Below are 24,653 nucleotides of genomic sequence, written 5' to 3'. Positions count from 1 at the left end.
TCTCACACAAAACAAATCAAAACTAAGTAAAACAAAATTTTGACAATGTCTACTCTTTAGTGACTTCTACCACACGTTGGTACTTTGCAACAATGAACTAAAAAGCTATGAAGTGAGGTTATCTCTGATGCCATCTGGGAAAAAGACTAAAAATGTAGTTTTTATCTTCAACTCTCAGTTGTCCACCTGGCAATTTGGAGAGAAGTTACCTGTTACGATACCACATTTTTTTGTCCCACATTGGTTTGGTCCCTCTCTTTGAGGGGGACAGAGAAAGGGAAACATAAAAGGATCTATCAGAAACGGCTATAACTCAGCAGACCTAGTTCCAACAGTCTGGCAGGCTGTGACCAAAATTTCTGTATGATGCAATTTTCAGCAAAGAGGAGTGCTAATTAGAGACATGCTGATGTATCCCATATTGAACCTGCTGCTGTATAAAGTTGGGAATTTTATGCTTAATTGGACAGAACAGTGACATTTTTTCTGCTGTTCATAAAAATGAATTCAGTCAAATCACTCAGCATCTTTAAAAAAAAGTTTAAAATGCATTTTTCTTTCTATCAAATTATTATTTTCCTTAGCTGGTCATACTGTAAGCATGCCTAAAGCACGCCTTTTCTTCTCTACTAATAAGAAGTGTACCTTTTCTCCTGTGTCACCCTTCGGTCCATTTTCTCCAGCATCACCCTATAATTAAAATACATATTATATTTTAATGATTTTATGTAAGCCCACAGCACATAGAGAATAGTCAGCTTTCCAACATGATTAGTAAGCTAATTTTGCTAATTAGGTAGTCAATCTCTCTATGACATGGTCAGGAAGCATGGTTTATATAGCTGCTATGTCCGTTGATTGATTATGTCTGTGAAGATTACAGTCTTCACTATAACTGTAATCCCTTTCACAGGTCCTCAAAAAACCCCACAAACTATCAAATAACTATCTTCCCGTAGGTAATGTCTACAGACTTCCCCAGTTCACTGTGGTTTAGCAACGAAGGAATGAATTTGTGATGATTCAGCATTTTAAATTACCAGTACATATGTTTTTTTCCAACAGAGACATTCACTTAAACGCATCTAATCAAATTCAGGCGACAGTTACACAATTCCAATACTTTTTATTAGGATTCTCTAGTAATGTATAGTGCATACTCTCTCAGACAGAAGTCCTTCATGAATGATTCACAAACTAGAAAAACTTCACTGAATGCCACTCCTCCAAGGAACCGCCAAAATCAGTTCTCTCTTCATAAATTCTATGCATTGTTTATTGTTAAAAAAGTGATGTTTAGATAACTTTTTTTGTGGCTGGGTATACATTTTTTATTTTAAAAAGAGCTTGGCAAAGAAACATCTCAAAAGATTTATCTATTAAAAGACCCATTTTCCATGTATATTAATACAGTCATATAATAAGTCCAGGCTACACCAGAAAGTCTTCATTAGAGATGAGACTGTAGGCCAAAACCTTCTGTGGGACTTGAGGTTCATGTAATGTCTGAGAAATATTTAAAATGCCAAAAACATTGATAAATGTTGTGTCTAAGTAGGCTAAAAAACTTTCTGGTATGTCTTGGTCAGATAACCATAGTAGGATTCAAAAAACAGTACTTCGTATCTGTCCTATTGCTCTGAAAACCTTAACGTAAAATGCCATTCAGAGGACTTATAACAGAGGTCATTTTATATAGCACCGTCACTGACACAAGGGGAACTAGCTAATAATCTAGCAGCACTCTCGTGAAAGGCTTGATGAAACATGGAAACGTTATTTATTATATAATTATTTAATGAAAACAGTTTCCCAATTACGTACTTCTACACGCGGGGTATACAATTTCAGGATTCCCTTGGATTATTTTTACGATGCGCTTTTGAAAACGTGAAATGAATTGCCTTTGCAAAGCACGCTTGCGGCTGCTATTGGATTTTCACAGATCTGGAAGTGAAATTCAATTGCAACTGCAAAGACATGGGCAAACATTTCTTGAGCGCAAATTGCACTTGAATATAAGCAACACACTTTTTAAAAACCCATCTCAGTGTACTCACAGAAGATGAGTCTATGTACAGATTCCTACTCAATAAAAGGCTTACACCCTTTCTCAAACTACCCTCGTACAGCCGCAGAAGCCCGACTCTCGCTCACTGTATGCTCTCAGATGGATGCTCCTACCGGCGACTCTCCCTGGGAGAGCAGAATTACACCCATGTTTTGCCGTGGGGTTGCTTGCTCTGCCCCCTCATCCTGTCTTGGTGTGACTGCGGATGTCAGAGAAGTAACTCCTCACTAACTCACTGCAAATATGAGCACCGTTAGTGTACCGTTTGTGCTGCCGGTACCTCTCCAGACAGTCTATAGCCTAAGATAATTGAGGCGGATTCTGTTGCTCTTACTTAAACTGACCCAAGCGAGAACACGGGACTACATTTTCAGTATGCGGAGAACGGTTACCCATATATCATTTAGAGCTGATGTAGTTATCGCTCTGTTAACCTAATTGGTTTACTCCACACAGGTGACAGAGCATTGGCACCAAGTTAGGAGAAATGCGTGAACCCTATTCAGATGGGTTCATCTGTTTCTGAAACTAATCATAGTTAGGATCAGTTGCACAGTTGCTCAACTGTGCAGCTTTTAACACACGACCACTGCTCTCTGTGACTAATCCTACTGCAGTAATCGCAGATCAGTAACTCCCATTAGCAAGCATTATTTGACACTAGTAAAGGCTGCACAATGCCACTCAAGTTCTAGGTAGTAGCTGCATTTATTTCTTTTTAAACTCTGAATCAGCGCAGCGGCAATTCTCCAAACAATTCTCCGAAACAGAACCACCACAATGAAGTGAAACACGTCTCACCTTTTCTCCTCTTTCTCCAGGGTCACCCTGATGAAAATAATTGGAGCAAAGAAGCCATAAGTTACTAACACAAGCAAAAATCAAAGTGTTAGTATTACTATCGTTAGTACATCCATTACTAACTATTATGTCACTACCAATGACATTGTCTCAGATGATAAAATCCAACAAGAAAATCTTCAATAAACAATAAAATATGTAAATTTAATAGAACTCAGCAGACAGTATATTTTCAACGTACGTTTAAAAGCTTAAAGATTTGCATGTATAGACTTTTTTCCCCCCATTTTTTCCTAGACTGAACCCTGACAAACAGGCATACGCCTTTGCGAAGTGGCCTGCCAGGACCTAGGAGACTCCTACATCTGTTTTTTTCTTATTTTTGGAATGAATGAAGGAAAACTCCAAAGGCTGAAAGCGAGGGGAGTCTTATGATTCTGTTAATGGCTTAGAAGGCTCCTCAGAAGAGACAAAAAGCCTTAAGTGTCTTGAACTAATTCATAGTTGATTCAGAGCAAAGAGCCTTTGGTGCTCCTTACATTCTCTGTAACAAAAAGATGTCTTATAGCCATTATTTTTTAAAATTATCACTTGCTCGAGAAACCGGCTCAATGGCTAATGCACTTTTGCACGCCAGCCTGACCCTGACAACTCATCTCTGCATTTCTGGCTCAGAACTGCACTCTGGCTCATCTTTGCCCCTTCTGATGGCTGGCGGTCGCTAAGCAACTCAAAGACTACAGCTGTGAATACGAATTAAGCATCAACTGCCATATTTTGGCTTCTTCTGTATACAGAGTAAGAGAAGGTCATGCTCCCAAACGGTTTGTTTTCATTCCTGATGGACAAGCAGCCAGTCAGTGAATGCAAAGAGCCTGCCCTGTGTGTCTGTCAGCAGCAGCGTGATGCACAGAATCAGCTGAGGAGCACATGTGCACCAAAGACACACGCTCACAGCTGATGGGATTAGAATTTAGCATTACCCGTTCCGAGAGGCCCACAGACCCCATCATCTCGGACACGTCGTGCTTTCTTTTAAATGGAGTTATCGTAAGTTTTATGTTCTATTTCACTTGTTCAATATTAAAACAGCAGAGCAAATTAAACAACAATAAAATAAGCGCAAAGGGACATTCTGATGTAACAAATACAGGCTGAGACGTGCTGCTAATGAGGCTTATAGCTAACTTCCATAATAGCAGGATCAGCCCTCAAGACTTAGCCCTGACATTCGTCAAAGAATTGACCACAGTAGATCTTGAAAAGAAGCCTGAAACACATTGTAAGGAACATAAACAAAGCCTTCCTAAAAAAGGTCCCCAAATTCCCAAACACTTGCAGGCATATTGCATTCACTTGGCAGCGGATGCATATGCGTCAGCGTCACTGACTGGAATTATACACGCACAGCAGAAGAATATGCTTCTTTATGGTGAAATGCGTAAAGGCTCTTCCAGCCCTGATCACTGGAGGGAACGGGCCATTAAAAGCCAGTCAGAACATAAACCCAGGTTGGAAAGCACGACCGTCGTCTATACACGCGCTCATGTACTGTGTGCTTCTCTTTTAAATCCATTGTCAATACCAACCTTAAGCCCCGCTGCTCCCTTCTCTCCCGCTATGCCAGGCAAACCAGGTTCACCCTAAAGGCAAAGAAAACAACAGATGGGGTTAAGAAGGACGAGATGAAGTATATTAACAGCATTTCACCTACTGTCTCATATCGGGTAAGTAATGACAAACAAAATTTAAAAAGAGTCTGTGAATATGTACTCCCCAGTTGGGCACTAAACTGCCTTATTTCATCAGTTAGGGTGGATTAACTCCTGTATGGATAAGACATAATTCTACTGCAGGCGGTAGAAATACACCTGTGTCAAACTAAACAGAAAACAACTGTGAGTTCTGATTCTGAAAAGCTGGCCAGTTAACCTTGACCGCATAGTCTTCCCAGCAAGACCGCCAATACTTTCCCCTTCTCTACAACTTAGAAATACTACAAGAAAGCCTTATCTTCAATGATTTCGACACTTTTGCTTCTGGTCTCATATGGAAGGCAGATAATGAAGAAAAATGAGAAGGGCCCATTCCAGAATGGAAGAGTTTGGAGGAATAGGAAGCTTTTTCATTTTTAAAATAGACCTTGCTCGTCTATTGTTCATACTTTCATACCACTGGCTGAAAAGTAGTTTTAAAAGATTTAAAAGTTTTCAGCATTACATCAGTGATCCAAATTTTGGGTATGTTTAACGGATAGCATATATATTCTTCCACAGTTCAAGAAGTCATAACTAATTTTTTAAGTCAATCAACAAAACCCAATTATTTACAAACTTCTTTTCTTCCCCCAAATTTAAAGACAAAAAAACCCCAATTAAACACACGAAAAAAATCAAACCCCAAACAAACCTTTAAAGGCATTTACTAGTGTTTATTTCCCAGTTTTATGGAAAAACCAACGATATTATTTATTTTAGGTAAAACGATAAAGCAATGGCTAGACTTTATTGTAAAACAACTAGGGGTGATGGCTAATTATGTAAAACATGCAGAAGTCTGCCTCCATTTCACAATAGCTATCTTCTTTGGTAGCCCCCAAGTACACAACTGCACTGCACTTGTAGGGTGGCAAAGCATGTTAAAATAACATCCCCAAAAATATTTGAAAAAGCCTACAGCTCGGTTCTTCTATAAGCCCTTTGCTATGTAAATGTATAAAAATGCGTAAAAGTTAAATACAATAACTAACATAGTAATCAAATTAGAAATAGTAATTCACATCAGAAACTCAGTGGACAACTTTCATACAGTGTTCAAACTTAGTAGACATGATAAAGTAACCCTGCACTCAAAAGTTACAGAGGAGTTAAGACAAAGGCTTGTTCCAAATGCAACAACATGTATCTTCCAACCCTCCATAAAAACCTTCCATTAAGAAAGGAATTTTTCTTACTTTCACGGTCATATTTTAATCATAGATACATAAACTCCAGTTCTCCATGAAAGAAGGCTCCATTCTATTTCTAAATTAGGTAACAGGATCATCAATTACATTTGAATTTCATCAAGAGTTGGACTATTTCAAACTATACATAAAAAACAGCGAGGTTCTAGTGAAACTCTATCGAGGTATTTTCCAAGGCAGAGAAGAAGCGTTAGGTACCATTAAACTCACAGGGAATTGAATAGCCCTTTGGGTCAGCCCTTTTTCAAGGCTCCTTTGTACTTCAGTAGCTCTAAGGCCGATATAGCAGCACAGGCATTCGATATACGAGTGGTCAGGATTCGAAGCTGTTGGAGATTAGGCCTAAGTGTCCTAAAGGATTGACCTAACAGGCACTTGAAGAAAACTGCCAGTTGACAAAATGAAGCAGAAGGGCCCAATGAATATGCACTTGTTTCTCCTCATCCCCACACCCCGAACGAGTTTGTTTCTGTCCCCTTCATTTTAAAACAGCTGCTGTCGGCTGACACTTTCAGGGGCTTAAATCTCTAATCCAAGGGTTGAAGTCCTAAGCTTGCACTTTCCTCACAGGTTTACATATTAGCGCTATGAATGCAGAGAGCTACTACTGTGACAAAAAGGTGACCGCAAAAATGGGACAAAAGAATTCTCTTATTTTCTTTGGAAAAAAGTGAAAACCTCAGGCTGTCACCTAGTCGTAGTAAATCCCTATTCGTACCAACAGTCTCATTTCTGACCTATACGCGACATTCCTATGGGCAACAGTACGCTTCTGGCACTGCAAGTACTATTCAGAGGCATTAGCACAGCAGAAATCAGCTCTGGGAGAGGGAAAGATTGAAGGCAAACCTAGAAGGACAGCACAGAAATGACATTGCAGCTTTATGCTTTCGAAGCGATTATCCTTCTGTTTCTAATGGCAAGAAGAACAGGGGCTAAAATAATTTTCTGTCATACCTACGATGTTCCTTTCCCTATTTTAGAACCCTATTTTCTTGTCCATACAAGGAATCGGGGAATAATAAGATGAAATAAAAACATGCAGCACATAAGCTACTCTATATCCTGCCCCCGGCGAACATTCCCAGTGCACAGCAAAGCAAGCTTTGTGCCAGGAAGCCTCCCTTTTTCACACTGCATGTCTGGTAGGCATGGCAGTCTGGCTTTAAGTGTAGAGATTTTAACAATTCCATTAATGCCTAACATAAAAAACCCGACCAAACAAAAAAAACACAAAAAACACAAAAAACAACCAACCAAACTACAAAAAAATAATACCCCACCCCAAACTAAACCCCCAAAAGAGCAAAGCCTTGACAGACCTCCTATCAGTAGTCACAAAGTAAAACGAAAACTAACACTTTGAATGCGAGTAGATTGATAGCTCTTCCTTTGCTATACACTAAAATACTGTGTTGTTTTAGGAATATTGGTCCCAAAAGACCATTTTTGATTCTTGGCATGAAAATAATTCAAAATACTTCCGTTAGGAAGTATAGTTAATTACTTCCCTTCCATTTAGTTACTTTTATCTATTCATTTATTTATTAAAGCATTTATTAAAACAGGAGTCCAAAATGCTGCATGAGTATGCTTCAGCCTCACAGGTTTGTGTTTTGGAAATTAGCAAAAATTATAGCTGCCCTTCGAAAAGGCTGAAGACAGTTACCCTGCTGGTCAAGGAGTGATGCATGCAAGGGAAAACTAGACATTCAGCAATGTCATCTGAGGCAATAATTTCAATCAGACTGCTTTGCAACTTGGTAAAATGAAAGAAGCTATAAAAATAGATCCTTAATCTCACGTATTTTTTACATTCTCCGGGCCACAGCTGATGTCTTTCCTGACTCATATTGCAGTCTCTCTTTAACAGCACTGACAGCAAAGGTATTAGGCTGCAGGAACAATTGTCTTCTGCGCATCATCTAGCTTTCAAATCAAGACAGCACATTTTTGTGTTTTTTTTTTTTTTCTTTCACAGAATCACAGAATGGTTGAGGTTGGAAGGCACCTCTGCAGATCATCTGGTCCAACTCTTCCTGCTCAAGCAGGGTCACCTACAGCTGCATGCCCAGGACCATATCCAGATGGCTTTTAAATATCTCTAAGGATATCTCCAAGAATATTTACAGCCTCCCTGGGCAACCTGTGCCAGTGCTCAATCACCCTCACAGTAAAAAAAAGTGTTTCCTGCTGTTCAGAGGGAACCTCATGTGCTTCAGTTTGTGTCCATTGCCTCTGGTCCTGTCACTGGGCACCACTGAAAAGCGCCTGGCCCATCATCTCTGCACCTTCCCTTCAAATGTTTGACCACATTGATGAGATTTCCCTCAAGTCTTTCTAGCCTCAGCTCTCTCAGCCTCTTCTCACAGGAGAGATGCTCCAGTCCTTACTCATCTTTGAGATCCTTTGTTGGACTCTCTCCAGTATGTCCATGTCTCTCTTGCACTTTGTCTATAGTACATCTGATTTTAGGTCATAGGTTGCCTTTCTGCAGTCATGAACTCCCGAGAAATCATCACTCAGGGACAGAGGGACTGGAATGACTAAAACCCAATATGTTCTAAAATCTTCTAGTGCCTATGTAAAACACAACCCTTGATCCCAATTAAAATTATAATGAGGGCCACACTGCACCCTCACAGAAGAAAAAGATGCAAGGCCCAGAGAAGTTGTGTGAAGCCACCATTGGAACTTTTCCCTGAAAGGAATGGACTGTGGGGAAGGTGCTGTGGGGAGGTGTGAAATGTCTCCGTACTCAATTTAAAGGAATTGTCGCTAGCCCTTTCTGCCCTTGTCCTGCATTCTGACTCTCAGCTAGACCGTGCCACAGAAGTTGTGCTGCGCAATGAACATCACGTGGGACAACCATGATATACCACAACAAAAATAAACTCTCCCTACTGGCACTGAGATGGGCTTTGATTTCCACACACTGCCTCAGCAATGTGGAGCTTAACTGACACCATGGTTGGCAGAGAAACAATCTAGTTGGGATGCTGTGGTACCAGCACCATCTTATCTGAATATACTGTCTACCAAGGTTTTGCTGTACTTGTCAAAGCAGTAACAAAACTACCAGACGCACAAATGCAACGCCCCAAACTGGTAAACCTGCAAATATTGCATCAGAAATACTCTTTAGGTAGCCTTTAACTTCTGTTAAACACCTGGATGTGTTGCTGTCCAACCCGCTCTAGCCGAGCCTGCTTTGGCAGGAGGGTTGGACTAGACGATCTCCAAAGGTCCCTTCCAACCCCTACCATTCTGTGATTCTGCTTCATATAAAGTTATTTTCTCTTGCCTTTGAGTAACTGGACCATCCCCAAAAGGAGGATTCTGTTTTCATGACATGACCCACTACACAAGGAGACTATAAAATATTAGAAAATGCTAGAAAAGCTGCTTTTTTTACCAAATTTCATGTAAAAACTATGTAGTACTAGAAGGCAATTCTCTAGCCTCTCGTCTACTGTGGAAAAGGACAATGCCGCTAGAACCTTTGTAAGCACTTAAGTCCCCATTTATTCACCGTCAGCATCCAAAATTTGTTCAGATCCAGCTTGCTGATTCACAAATGGTCTCAGAATGGTGGAAATAAAAATTTCCAGCAAATGTGCTATTGTTCTTTCACTTACCCAAAATCAAGCAGCTTAACTCAGCAGCAGTGTAAATATTCCATAAAAGTATAAATTATTTGATGACCACTTACACAGAAGAATGGTGCAGACACAGTGGGATTTCTTTGCTGTTATTTATACGCTATAGAGAAATTGCAGGGTCCCCATCAGTGGAATAATGACAATGCATTTTCAAACAGGTATGTTGCAATGTTGTATTTGCTGTCACTAACAGGGAAGTCTTTAACATGTTACAGGAGCCAACCTGTGGCTGGGGAGCTGCCACTAACACCAAGTTCCGCATGTTAACGCCAAACGCCCTGATGGAAGGCAGGCACTTTGGTTCCTCAAAAGTGACATCACTCTACCAAACTAAGTTGCTGTCATTACTGCAGTGAATCAGAAAGACGACTATTCCATCAGCAAACTGCAATGTCAAGCGACTGAACGAGTTATTCAAAACCTTCTGATAATTTCCAGAACTGGCTTCAACAAAATGCTCTAAGGCTCTGAAATATTTGGATTTTTCTTCCAATTAATATCAATTACCAGGGCAAACAAAATGCTAACATGCCAAGAATACACCCAACCCAGCCATTCAGTTTAGGAGTTTCAGGTAGTTCAAAGACTAACCAGGAGGATGTTCCTTTAGACAGCACATCAGAATGCCTCAGTTCAAGTCCTGGCTCTCTCAAGCATTAATCAACTCTATAACACAGACTCTGTCTATAAGACTCTATAAGACTGTCTCTGTCTTTCCTATATTTGGTAAAAAGAACATCCTTCAGCACCCTGCCCAAAAACTAGCTGTAGTTATTTCCTCAGATACTCTTATGGTAGGGGTAGTCTTAATGCTTATGCTGAAAAATAAGGGTGGCTACAAAGAAGATGGAGACTCCCTTTTTATAAGGAGTCACATGGAAAAGATGAAGGGTAATGGTTACAAGTTACTCCTGGGGAGATTCCGACTGGACACAAGAAGAAAATTTTTCACAATGAGAACAATCAGCCATTGGAATAATCTTCCCAGGGAAGTGGTGGATTCCCCAACATTGGACACTTTTAAGATTCAGCTGGAAAGGGTGCTGGGACATCTTACCTAGACTGTGCTTTTGCCAGGAAAGGTTGGACCAGATGATCCTTGAGGTGCCTTCCAACCTGGTATTCTATGATCCTATGAAGTGAATCTGAATTTGGTGAACACGCAAAATGTGTAGAGCACTGCTTAGACTTTGCTGCTAATATGAGAAAAGTCTGTCAATACGAACTCATAAAACCTACTTCAGAACAGGTTTGAAAACGTATCACCCACTAGAGTTCGTATCAAAGAAGTCAAGGCAGTTGAAAGTGTGTTTCTCCTTACTGGAGTGCTCTGTGCCCTGGAGGCATATACCTTCATATCCAGAATTAATCAGCTAAAAATAATGTGGCTTGAGGCCCCAGCTTTTCCTGTTTGTAACAGAAAAACATCCTGGAGGCTGCTGTTCTGAAATAGGTTTTGTTTTGGTGAGATGCATAACTCTGTCTACACCAGCTGGTTGATATCCACCTCACTCTGAGAAGAAAGGCTGTCAGTATTGCTATATTTTTCTGTCACTAGAATGTAATCAATTTTAAGGATAAGGAAATACAAGAGGCCCCCAAACATAATCCAGTCTAATTTTACTCTAAAATACATAAACGAAGACAGAAGGGAAAAAAGTGGTTTCTCAGACACGTTACTGTGATTTCCATTTCAAACCAGGGTTGAATTACCTCCTTTCGATTTGCTTTTCACCGTCCTCAAAAGTAACTTAAAATTGTTTGTTTAAGGACTGGAAATCTCTCCTGGCCCACTCACCAGCTGAAATTAAGTGGAAAGACTCTTCAACAAGGCTCAGCTGGCCTGCAAACCTGTCTGAGAATTTGTGAACTACATTTAATGATGTTTCCTTCCCTTAAATTTCTTGACTTGACAAAACGTTGCTACATACATACCCTTTCTCATTTCTCTAAACAAATGTGATAATACTACTTTCAAAATGTGTCCCCTATATAGTAAAGTACACACTGATGGGGAAATACATGTAAATTAGAGTAATAAGAAGCATGAAGAAAGCAATAAGAAATGTGCATGACCAGACTCTAAGTCTACTGATAAGAAAGGAAATTCTTCTGACGTTTATCAAATTGTTATTGTCAAACTACTGAAACTATTTGAAATGAAGGGACCTATCCTGCCCACACATTCTGTTCTCAATACACCCTTACAAAAAAACCCCCAAAATACCGAGTACTATGTAAGAAAAAGAATTCCATGGAAGTATGGAGTGAGCGGTTTATGCACTCCAGACAAACTCCTATTTAAAACAAAGAGAGTTAGTGGCACAGACTCCAGAAACTGTGTTCCTTCACTCCTTACCAGGGCAACTTCCCTTTTTTCTCCTTGTGCTGTTGCTGCACTCACTGGAAGTCCTTATCAAATCAGTACCACTTAAAAAATAGCAGAATACGTATTCTATACTTGCACAGTTGAACTTTCCAAGAACCCCTTTGTGGCCATTTCAACACGATTAATGTAGGGACCTGACATCCCTAGGTCACTGCAATCTCATATCGCCACGCATGTATAATCCTTTTTCATACTATTCAAGTGTCTGAGGACCTCTTGCCAGGGATTGCAAAAGGGAAGGTTATCTCCCGTAGTGTCTTGTTAGGAAGCAACCTGCTACAGGTGGATTGCACAAGAGTCTGCAAAGGAAAGGGAGTACTCAGAAAGTCTCTCCTTGCTATCTCAGAAGGTTTCTGTCCATCCCAGGGACAACGCCCTCCCGCTGCAGGTATTATTAGGCAGCTTCTTTCCAGTTACCGTTCTCAACAAGATAAGCAGAGTGTGGCTATAGTTTCCCAAACGTGGGAACAAACGAAGAATGTAAATACCCTTGCAAGACTACCTGTAACATTTCATTGGACTTAGCCTAAAAGAAAAAAATGTGTTAAGTTTTTTTGGCAATGATTTTGCTACTGATCTTAATGCAGGAAAAATCTACTAGTTAACAGTCCTGCAAAAACATGTGGGTCGTGTAAAATTACACTTAGTCTAATATCTAGAGATTGTCTACGAGAAGTGGTTCATATGTTAAGGGATTAGAAAATTGTTCTAAGTGCACTCAGAATTTATGATCTCATTCCCAGACCTATTGGTCAGACTTGTCAATCGTCTCCCATAATCCACAATTTCAATTAAAGAAGAGGTGAAGGGAAAGGAAAAGGAAAATTGCAGAGACACGTATAAGATGGAGGTGACCTAACTGTATTATTCAACAGCTTAAGGAAAGAGCAAAGCTAATTCACTGCTGACATTCATTGGCTGAAAAATATTTCATTGTCCAGGTGAGGAAAGCATTCACACATACGCTTAATTTTAAGCATGTGCTTAACACTCACTGCCTTTTAAACTAAGAAAAAATATTAACTTGGAACTTAGAGCAAGCTCACCGATTAAAAATTACTACTCTGGTCTTCATTCAACAATATCTTCTGTGTCGTGCTGCACTGAGAATCTGATTTTTCATAGAGATTGGAAGAATGGACCTTTTGGTAGCAAAATAGTAGCACGGGAGTCCTAGGCTGCACTATACTTCCTAATTTTAGATAAATACTGCTTCAGTTTAACTTTATTTCTACCACTATTTCCAAGCTAGCAGAATTCGTTATCTATTTATTAAAAGAGATATCAACCTTCAACTTTCATTTGCTTAGTATTATATGAAAATAATACATTTTCTGCACATAAGGAAATGCTTGCTAGTCAATATCAACCAACAACTGTGAAAGAAAACAAAAGAATGTGACCAGGTTTCAGTTTTGTCTGTATGGATTTTGTCCTTGCATCTAGATTTTAGTTTAGTAATTAATTTATTTTTTTCTTAAAGGGCAAAAGTAAAATAGTCCAGCTACACTAAAATTATGTTGACATCTTTATTAAAGTGGTAATAATTTAAGAATGTCTTCAAAGTTTTAGATACCATAAATATTGAAATAAATCAAATAAACATAAAACCATAAAAATTTAAAATCTTAGGAGCTGTTTTTAAAGCACAATTTAAAGTTGATAAATAGGATTAAAAGATGTGGTTGTGTTTTCCCTTAATCAAAGGCAATTGCGTATTTCTTTTCCTCCCCATGAAACATGCCTGCAGGTAAATCTATGTGGTCTCCTAAAAATAGACATAAAATACCCTCGCCAATACAGCTTTAAAAATCTTCCACATCTCCCAACATGACACTTTAATAATTAGGTAATTTTTGCACATTTGACTTATTTCATCAACATCCATTTTTTTGCGCTCATCTGAGTGAAGATTTCTGGCTAGAGTTTGTGTGATGATGCCGTTAAAAGTAAAGCTCTTGGATAAAATGTGAATCATCGGTGTTATTCTGTTCAGCATGGTTTGCAACTCCACCCTGCCCAGTCTTCTTCCATCTTCCTGCTCATCCAAAGAAAATCATGCTACAAAGTGTGTCATCACCGGCTTTTCGCTCATACTTTGGCCGCAAAAATTACTTGAATTATTTACAGCAACAGCGCCTATGTTGGCAAGTACTGTCTACCATTCGTGTTGCAATTGAATGCAGCTATAGAATATGAAGGAAAAAAAATCTCAGGTCTTAATGCAAATTTGTTTCGTAATGTTTTCTTCTAATTCCCTGTGTGCTATATACAGCTAATTCTAAATATTTTTTCTTTTGTTGTTCCACAGGAGTCATAATACTCTGAATATTTTAAAGATAGGCTCCTGGCATTATCACTATCGCTAAAGTGAAATAACTTATCATTACATTGTTTCTTATAACCACTGTCAAAACACAGGTCTAATACTGTATATTATGCTATTAGAAACGATACATCATTTTGTTAGGAAAGGAGAATTAAAATTAAATTATTTGAAACACCTTAGCGCTTTTATTCCTAGGGCTTTTGGGGAGGGAGGCAGAAATAGGGACTGTATAATCTGATCCTTATACACTACCCTCTACGGCTGCTTAACCACGGTGAACAACCTCTATCACGCATTTTCCTTCTGGTATTCCCTGCAAGTGCCTTTGACGTTCACTAGGAATGTTAGTGCCTGTGAGAACAACAGATGGATAATACTGTTTACAGTCAGGGAGGGATATTATTTAAACTTCACCACCCGGATTTGCCAGCAAACCTTAGCAATGCTGTGGAACAGCCCTGCTGCTTTACTGCGACCCCTCCTCACGGAGGGCTGATCTGAACTGTGAGTTAACTTGGTGATGGCGCTGAAAGATGACACTGAGTTGTCCGAGTTAGCATTTCCTCCCAGTTGTGTTCTAGAATATTTCTGTTTGATTTATTTCTCTGCATTTTCGTCCTCATCTTCAATTTCACATTATTCTCCACCTGTGTTTCCAGTGGCTTTTTAGTCTCTATTTATAGGTGGTATTAACAATGTATTGGCACTGTATAAATACCCAATATCAACATTAAGTGTTTGTACCGTGGGACTGAGTTAACAAAAAGTAAAAAAAATCCACAGAAAAATCTAGCTTGTAAATATACTGTCTAAAGTCGCACACCACTGCTACGCATTTCTCTGGAACCTCCCAGTCGTCATCAAATTTGAACGTCGGACTTTCACCTTAATTAATTACATTTGCTGCCTGTCCAAGTAAAACTAGAAGAAATTACTTCAGAGCACAAACCAGACTGTACAGTCTTTTCCATGAAGCCAATTTAAAACCACAGCTCTGGATGTAAGGTTGCATATTGCTCATGTGAACAAGCCCTAAGTAGCTTTAATCAACTACATAAATAATGGCAGCGCTGACAAAGTCGGTGAACTCACCACTTGTCCGTCTCTCCCTGGAACACCAGGCACTCCGACAGAACCCTGGTGGGAAACAGACGCCGGTGTTTAGCAAATTAAACAGGTCATGAAACCTTTCATCTCTTAATACAGCACTTAGAAACGATGGTGAATGCTTGCTTATTTTAACTGCAATAAATTTTTCAAAAACTAATTTTTATCCAAGCTGAGCTCTCTTCAGTTGACATTTTATACTTATTAGACGTGTCCTCATGTTGTACTTTTTAATGACTGTCTCCCTGTATGGCCTTTTCCAGAAACAAGCTTCAAGTTGATGGTTGCTTTGCAATGTTGTGGATGCTTCACAAGAAAGGTAAGAATTAAAATACAGTTCCATATAATGGTCTCCATAGATTTTGCGACTGATCATACACAATCGAACACAAGACCTGAACAAAACCATTAATGCTTTAAGAAGGCGGCTTCATGCTCAATAACTGGTCGCGCCAATCAATTTTAAGGCTTTTAAGAGATAATCTGCAACAATTCAGCCTGAAAGTGAAAATTACAGACACCCTTTTAAATTGTATCAGTGTTACTGCAATCAAAATGTAAAAGCTAACACAGGCCAAACACAAGGAGTAGACAAAAGGAAAGCAAAATACTAGCACCGACTTGTGATATTGGAGGGATCTTTTTATGAAACTCTCACACTTAAGTTTCTGTATGATGGACAACTATTTGAAGGAACTTGTGCAACTTTTGGTCCAGATGTTCAGTGAAAAGCTGAGGTATGAGGAAAGCAGGAAAACTGCATGGGCTTACACAGTATTCTCTTTTTATATAATAACGGTGTCCCTCAGCGAGGAAACTGAGAACATTATTTTTATTTTTCATTTATAAACACCTTAACAGGACACAAAAACGTGACAGTTATTTGTAAGGCTGGCACCCTAAAAAGAGGCCAGGGGACTGGGAAAGGCAGAGGCTTTGTCAACAGTGAAATGTGCAGTTTCCCAGGACCCTTAAAACTAATAAGCGCCCTGCGAATCCCTTCATGCCCTGCTTTCTCTGCATCCCAAGAATCAGTGACATTTCCCCCTCTATTCATATTGGTTAGGAGTTTCACTAGAAATGGTTTAGTAAAAGGACACCAACACCCAAAGGGAATGCATCCAAAATGGATGCACATGTTTGTCAATGAATAGAGTTGAGAAATCCCGTGAAACAAAAGGAAGCAACCCATGAGGGCCTCAAAAAACCTCCAACGTTTGGCTGCCCAGGAGGCTCCAGCACATAGCAGAGCTGCAAATCAGTAAGAAATAATGCACTGGCATCCCAGTGTATCTCCAAGACCCACAACGTCCTCCCCTTATTCCCAAAAGCTTCCACTTTGGCATTCCCGTTGCCTCTTTTTGCTGGATGCATGCTCACGACTGCTAGCCACTGCAAAGGGGCTCTAGTGAACGTTTTCACATCTTTGTATAATTTTTCCAGAAAACTAGAAGACAAAGCTCAGGAGGGCATTAAGCCATCAGCCTCAATAAACTATCGTAGTCACAACTCCTCTTAGTGACAGTCTTCTATAGCTGCTGATTTTTCTTATGAGACGTAGGACATTAGAAAGTGTAAATAAAGCCGGTTCTACCATGCCAAGTAAAAGTTTGTCAGATACGCAAAAGCTCATCAGCACACGGGTTTTGCCGATGCTGTACATGCAAAATACCCTTCTCCTCAAGTCTGAGGGTATAATTTTAGAATGGCACCTTAGACTTCAGTATGGCTTTACAATGTCACATCCCTGCATTGCCAAACATGAAGGGTGGATAGTCCTCTCCTTCAGTCTGCAAACCCCCTACAGCTCACAGCTGACAAAATTCCACCAATTTATGTGCTTTGGGATTACATTTTTACATATCAGCAGGTTTTTCTTTTCTTCAAAAAGTTCCGTTTGAACAGATAAAAGCAAAGAATATTATCTCAGAAGAAAAAAAAACACAGAGGTGGCATCCTTCTCACATATGTTAATGCTATTTATTCCTTTCCTCTTTCTTTTTATTTTCTTTATACAAATTAAGCCTGTTTTAATAAATGTCTTCCATACACCTTTTTAATCTTTTGAAATCAACTAGAAAATGACTTGCCATGGTGGTGCGTGGGTGAGATGCTGGGAAAGTGTCACTTACTAGCTGTTATTGCTGATCTATCTAGGACTCTTTTAATGGTGTAATTCCATAAATCCTAAGCTCACTCTATCAAACTGAGGCAGTCAGCTTTAATGAGCGTAAATAATGCCGAAAGCATTCCCAGGAAGCCAGGTCTCGGGTTACTGAAGGAACAGGAAGACACCGGCAGACCACCTGAACACCGCCAACCAAGCACCATTTATCAGCAACACCTATGTCCTTTGTTTCTGCTGCTCAGTTTTTTTAGTCATATGGCACTGATCTACTTGAGTAAGGACATGCATTTAATCAGAAACTCTATCTCGCCACCTTTCACAACGTTTTAACTTTGGTTTCCTCGTTGTACCAGTGCACGGATAAGAAAATTATAGTGACCTTTTCACCTGAAAGTTAAGCAGACAGATTGAAAACAGTCTGCTCTGCATTGCTGGAACTTCGTATGTTGGGGGAAATGAGAAATCTGATGTCTCACATTATGTGGCTGCATTTTGCAAAAACAAAATTCAGAGCCTAAACTAACTGATTGAACGCGGTGTACGGTAGCTAATTCCATTCACCTTTTCTGCTCGCCATTTGGCACGAGGAGGAATAATCACTTTCGCAGTATTGTTGTTTATACTGTACCTTTTGTCCTGGAGGTCCCTGAGGTCCCTGCAAAGGGAAAACAATTCAATTAACATCATAAATCTAGCCAATTTAAACTGAAATGACCAATTAAAACTGCCTTATTGTGTAAGCATTCCGACACTGGACTGAAACCAGCTGATGTTTTATACATCAAGGAAAAGTAAAACTTTATGCTCAAAACGCACAATGGATCTTTTCTTTTCTCTTTTGGAACCGTTCTGACTACTAACTGGAAGACTCAAATCTTCCCCCCTTCTGATCTTTTCTCTTCCAACCCATCTGTTTCTTCTAATACTGACAAATCTGTCAGCATTAAGACGACTGTAGTTTTTCCTCTTTCTGATACTAGCTGGTGTCAGTTTACAACAGCCAGTTGTGTGTTCACAATAATATATCGGCTCAACAGCATAAAAACAAGGTTTATGCAAACAAGTATTTTTAAGATCGAGAGAAGCGTATGCCTCAAAATCTACTCACCTTGTAGGTATCAGCATACACGCCTACATTTTACCCAATGTGTGATCTGTGCCATCATTTGTAAGTTAAGAGAAAAATCACTAAGAATTAACTTCAGAAATCGTTAAGAATGCTCCTGAGAAGTAAAGAATCACCATTTTTTTCCCCATGACCTGAGAAGGCAGGAAGACATATCTCAATTCAAGAAAGCTTAACTGCTTAAATTTAACAGGAGTCAAAGTCTCATTGATATTAATAGGACCCATTTCTCATCTGGCATCTCTGAAATACCCAGGTGTTTTATGGCCACGGTGGAGAGGGGAGGCAGCAGGCAAACAGATCAGCCAACCATGTCTTTGATATTTTGGTAATCTGTTTTGGTAAGAGCTAGACCATGTCCACGCAGTTCTTACTCACTCTTTTCCTGTGTTCCTACTATGGGTGCTCGTGCCACCTGTGGGTGCTGGTGCTATATCAAGCAAGGTGAATTCTGAGTCCATGAGGGTACAAAACAAAAAGTCAAAACTGGAGAACCAAAATGCTTCTGATGTGTGAAAGAATAAAAGAAGATTTGGTTGACATCAGAACTGCAATTATTCAGAAATTCATCTTGAACAAGAGGATTGCTGCTTTGAAATGGGAGGCTGAATTTTATTTTTAAGGTAGAGTGAAGTTAGGCAGAATCCTCCTGTGTTGGTAGAGACAGGGCTTGTTGGAATATTGCTCTGATGCAACTTTAAACTGCTAACATGGAAAAGTTCCACTGGTGGTAATTCTGGTCCTGGACCCACTGATGTGGATGAAAACCTTGCAGTTTTAATTCATATATACCTAAGGTTGGGCATCAAACCTTGCAAAAGGTTTGCAAAGATCAATGTGGCTTCTTGAAACTTTTGCCCGATTGTCTCAGCAGAACTAAGGTCTTGTAAGCATCTCCTTTTGACTGGAGGGACAGATTTCATTAATTGAAAGCCACCTGTGAGGTGCAGGGTGACAAGTTCACTCCTTTGTCTTCAAAAGGAAGCAAATGTACCAAAGCACTCAGCTCTGGCAACGATCAGAGCAGTGAGTAGAGTGTTCACCTGCTTTTTCAGACTGGAGAAAAGTCCTCCCACCCCACAGCGTTTTAAAAAACCTGCTGTTTACATTGGGTCTTCTTTTCATTAAGTGTCTAAATTCTAACCCAAATATTTGCTGGAGGCTGAGGACCAGTAATACTGAATGTGGTAATTGAAGAACAGCCTATTTCTTAAGCATTGTGTGCAAACAGTCTCCAAGAAAACTAAAGACGGGCAAAAAGCTAGATAAAACAATGCAAGAAGATGTGGTAGGTGAGTGGTGCTTACTGGGTGAGGAACATACTCCACAAACAGTTTTTTTCCCTTTCTTCCAGAGAAGGAAGTAAGTTTCTTCCAGAGCATCACGTTCTGTGAGAAAGATGCAAGTTTGGCTAACATCTTAAAAACTCCAAGAAATTAATGCTCAAACAAGAGCTTTCCTACATCACCGTTACCAAAATAGGCTCCAAATGTCTATGTCCTGGGCAGCAGTTATCTGGTGACCTTTTGCACATTAACCAGTTGCATTTTGGGGGTGTTCTAGGTCTTAAGGAAAATCTGTCCATCAGTAGACCAGACTGAATAACGAACAACTGAAGACTACTTTCATATCTCATACCTCTTACTTACATACCTCATACACATCCAAGGAATGCATATTGCCTCTTCAGTTTCTGACTATTTAAGAAGCTAATAAAACCTTCTAAATACATTCAGCTATATCAAAGTACCACTTGGGAGCCCCCGATACAAAGTTACTATTTGAAGGTAAAATGATCATTCGCTTCTTAATACTATCCCCCAACGTAAACTGTTAAATGTGCCGCTCGGTTGATTGCTTTGTACCTGGTGCTTGCAGCTGTCAGTCTGTGGGATGGATATAATTCAAGACATTGCAGATGTCTCCAGGAAAAGATCTTTCCCCAGAATTTCCCCCTCACTGTTGCCATCATTCCAGCTCCCTCAGAGGAGTTACTGAATAAGAAAATATTTACCTAGTAGCACACTCTTGCTCTTATTTTGCCTTTAAAATAAATCATTCAGAGAAATGAAGTCGCAGATACTTATCAATAAATATTTTATACAATTAGCAGTTTTCCATTTCTGGTACTTAAGCCTTCGCTCAGCCTGAACTGAGTAAAAAAAGGGCTCTGGTGGCTCATGCCCATTGAGCTACCATGCTACTTGATGACAAGAACTGTCCTCAAAAATACGGCTACTTTCAGCACGATGCTCAGAAAACCAATTGCAATTAAAAGCTTACCTAAAGTGATACATTTCACAACTTACACATGATAACAAGTGCTTCTTATTCTTTTAATGTTCAGAGTATAAAACATAGCTGAATAGGAACATTTTTTCTTTAAAGCACTGCTCCCTAGCATTGGGAAAGAAGCTCAAAGCCACTGGAAACTCAGTAGCTCATCCATTGACAGCTTCCATCCCTCCCTCACATAAGCCTGCCAGCAGCCGCTTAAACAGAAAAATTAAATTGCTAACAGAAAACGACTTCAAAAAACAGTAAACCACTCCAGAATCTCTGTAAAGTGCCTGCTTTCCATGAGTTAGCTACATTCTCTAAGCAAGGCAGAGAATCACACTGGAGAGGTAGAAACAAGCAAGTAAATACAATCTGGGAGAAAGGGAGGAACACAAAGGGATAAAATAAAAGAAAAACCACAAGACTTAAGTTCATTTCCAGATGTATAATTGACAGCTGCTAGAAGAATTTAGATAGGAAATTCAATATGACCATGGAGATTTTTTGCCCCCGATTATTCTACTGAACTGGGGAGAGTACTGCGTTGCCCACTTGAACAGACAGTAAAACCAGCAATCAAATTCTCTATGTAGGTCTTGAGACAGGAGCAGAAGGCGAGAAATGCATGGTTTGCAATCAGCTCCTCAGGGTTTTTTGTTTTGTTTTTTCTTTCTTTTTCTTCAACTGTTCTGTGCTCCGTAGCAGCTGCAGTGGTATACGAGCCCTTGCTGGTTGCTCCAGTACAACCAAAGGGATGCTTTGCAAAGACAGTCTCAGCTAAACTTCACTTTGGATAGCTCTTCTGCCATTGGGTCCAGGCAGCCCAGTGCAGACAGCTGCTGCCACTGCTCCCCACCTCATTCTCCTCAAGCCCAAACCCTCTGCTCTGCAGTGACCAGGCATGTCTGAAACACATGGTAGTCTTCACGAGTTGGAGGCTCGATCTACTATACTACCACAGGTAATAATATATTGTCGCTCGTCCTCTGTCATTGTCATCCCTGGGAATATGAAGGAGGTAAAACAAAAGCCTTTAAGAAAAGAGCTATAGGTTTCTTTCTTCTCCTGCCTATATATATGGTATCTATAACAGGTCAACAAAACACTGTATAATAGTCCATGCAGATGATGTTGACAGTAACTATTTGTCTTTTGCCTGTATCATTGGAAGCTGCCAGAGCTTCCATGTAGGGATGCTCAGGATCAGCACCTATACCAGTGGTGACTAATCTTAAAAAGCTCATTTTATAATGAGCATCTAGGCTTCAAAAATTCCAATGAAAGTTCATGAAAACTCTTTGGATTAAGTGACCGCTTTGCATTTTTGAAAGTTACACTACTTTTCTTTAAACTGACACATCACTGAGAAACTTCAACTGAGAAGGCTGAAAATTTGCTTGTGAGAGTTGCCCAGAAGAGGAAGATAACTAAATATTATAAAAATTAAAAATAGTTTTTGCTGTTTCGGATATCATGAACACTTCAGAAGAACCTTTTGCCATCATGTGCAATTGAGTAAACTAGTTAGGGAGCTCTGACAAGCTATTGTAGGGCTTCACTGAATTGGGTTCTCATTCAAATAGCTCCTCAATAGGTGGATGGAAAAAGGTGCGTTGCTCTGAAGAAATTCAACCGCTATCTGTGTTTCTCTGGAGATGGAGAACTATTTTATAGTTACTTAAGCACTTGGAAAACTGGGTAACCAAGGATAAACAAATGTCTATAATAGTCTTCTACACAATTGAATTTTTAAATGCTAAAATATTTCCCCTATGAATGCTAGTCTTCAATTACTGTTTTGTGAAATCAACAGACCTCCAGAGCTTGTGTTATAGCAAACTTTGGCATCATAGAAACAATCGAATGAAGTTGGACACTTCAGTTGGGCCTTGACAAATAACTATCTTGAATAAATAAAAAACGTACCTGAAAAGACTGACCTAAACATAGTTAGAACAAATGTTATGAGTCCAGATTTCTTCCTAGACCTCCCTTCTGATGTTACAATTATATTTTCCCTTTAAGCTTACTCTGTTCCTTGTGCTTTAGCAAGCTACAAAACAAGAAATAATTCTGCCCTGTAAAGGTTAAAGTCGCAGTTTCAAAGCAAAGTAATTCAGGGTGTGATACATTCGCAACAGCCTCTCAAGGTGTTTTTGTATTCAATTTCTAGTGACTCAGTTGCTTAGCATTTAAAGAAATGTATGAACTAGAAAGTTGGGGCATTTTCAGTTTACAAGTCTGGGGCAGCAGTAATGACTTGTTTGACAAGGTATCAGAGATCATGGAGAGTGAGCAGAAACACCAAATGAAAAAGCCTAACAAAAATATAATGAAATAGTGAATTACAAAGCTTTGCCAAAAAAAAAAAAAAAAAAAGTTTCCTGTTTTTTTAAGCTTCAATACTTCCTATGTAGAAAGTGAAAGCTCTTTGTATCTAGAGGTCTTTAGAAGTTACTGTGTCTCTATGGGGCAAAAGAAGTTTCAAGACTGTTCCTGAGAGCAGATATTTCCCCTTTGGTGCCTATAAGAATCCTTAAACACTTAGAATAGAATCATAGAATCATTTAGGTTGAAATATACCTTTAATATCATTGACTCCAACCTAACAATACCGAGACCACCACTAAACCATGCCCCTAAGTACCACATCTACACATCTTTTAAATACCTCCAGAGATGATGACTCCACCACTTCCCTGGGCAGCCACTTCCAGTGCTTGACAACCCTTTCAGTGAAGAAATGTTTCCTAATATCCAATCTAACCCCTCCACCCCAGCCCCAGCGCACCTTGAGGCCATTTCCGCTTGCCCTATCGCTTGCTAATTGGGAGAAGACACCGACCCCCACCTCCTTTCAGGTACCTTTCAGGTAGTTGTAGAGAGCGATAAGGTCTCCCCTCAGCCTCCTTTTCTCCAGGCTAAACAACCCCAGTTCCCTCAGCCGCTCCTCATAAGACTTGTGCTCCAGACCCCTCACCAGCTTCGTTGCCCTTCTCTGGACACCCTCCAGCACCTCAATGTCTTTCTTGTAGTGAGGGGCCCAAAACTAAACATTGCATTTGAGGTGTGGCCTCATCAGTGCCGAGTACAGGGGGACAATCATCTCCTTACTCCCACAAACCAATTTCTTACCAGTCTAAGGGCATAAAAAACTTAAGAAGGAAACCTGAACTAGCAGACGTTCATGAAGAGGAAAGCACAGGTTTCACACAGAGTATTCGTCTGCATTTCAGTGGAGCCTGTGCTCTACCCACTGATAGCATTTTCTGTGTGCAACGGGCACACGATGTAATTCTGAAAACGTGTTCCTGCATGGTTGAGGAGTGTTTCATAAAGGTTGCAATTTCTAGAGTACCGGTATTGAAATGTGCAATGCTTTAGTATTGATGAATCACCTAGATAAAAGAACAACCAGCTAAGAAAACAGATTGCGTATGATGGGAAACATTATATAACTTCTGATTCCCCCTCCCATGCTATCTGCCTTAACTGATGAAAAGAGTGGCAATATCTACCAGTTAGGGCTCAGGCGGAGCCTCTTATCATCATTCTCTTACTCATTGCTGTGGCAGCCATTACTGAAGTACAGAGGTTACAAAATGCCAAAGTCTATTTTTCCTGAGATTTCCTGCAAGTTAAGGCAAGTGCAATTGTATTGGGGAAAAAAAGAATAGTTGCTGTGAGAGGCACAAGCTGAGATTTTCCATTTCATCTGCTAGTTCTTACTAAACTTTTGCAGCTAAACAGCTTAAGAACAACACCTTATAAAATTTACTATGAACATGCTACCAG

The 24,653-nt window shown here is 39.7% G+C and overlaps 1 protein-coding gene across 2 annotated transcripts in view; it reads right to left on the bottom strand.

Moving 5' to 3' along the window:
* Positions 1–24,653, bottom strand: part of COL25A1 (collagen type XXV alpha 1 chain) — a gene marked incomplete at its 3' end in the record, with an annotated part of 335,563 nt that overhangs the window by 65,911 nt on the left and 244,999 nt on the right. Inside the window, exons 13-17 of one of the 2 annotated variants that reach the window (XM_082482527.1) lie at positions 18,081–18,107; positions 15,310–15,354; positions 4,462–4,515; positions 2,873–2,899; positions 646–690 (exon numbers count right to left, since the gene is read on the bottom strand). In XM_082482527.1, coding sequence (XP_082338653.1) covers positions 646–690; positions 2,873–2,899; positions 4,462–4,515; positions 15,310–15,354; positions 18,081–18,107 — 198 coding nt within the window. Of the gene's footprint in view, positions 1–645; positions 691–2,872; positions 2,900–4,461; positions 4,516–15,309; positions 15,355–18,080; positions 18,108–24,653 lie in introns of those variants that run through there. The other variant, XR_014269124.1, reaches the window with a different exon arrangement.

Source organism: Vanellus vanellus (assembly GCF_965231255.1).
Source record: "Vanellus vanellus genome assembly, chromosome: 4".
In the NCBI taxonomy this organism is placed as follows: Eukaryota; Metazoa; Chordata; class Aves; order Charadriiformes; family Charadriidae; genus Vanellus; species Vanellus vanellus.
This window is presented reverse-complemented; position numbering and strand designations above follow the sequence as displayed.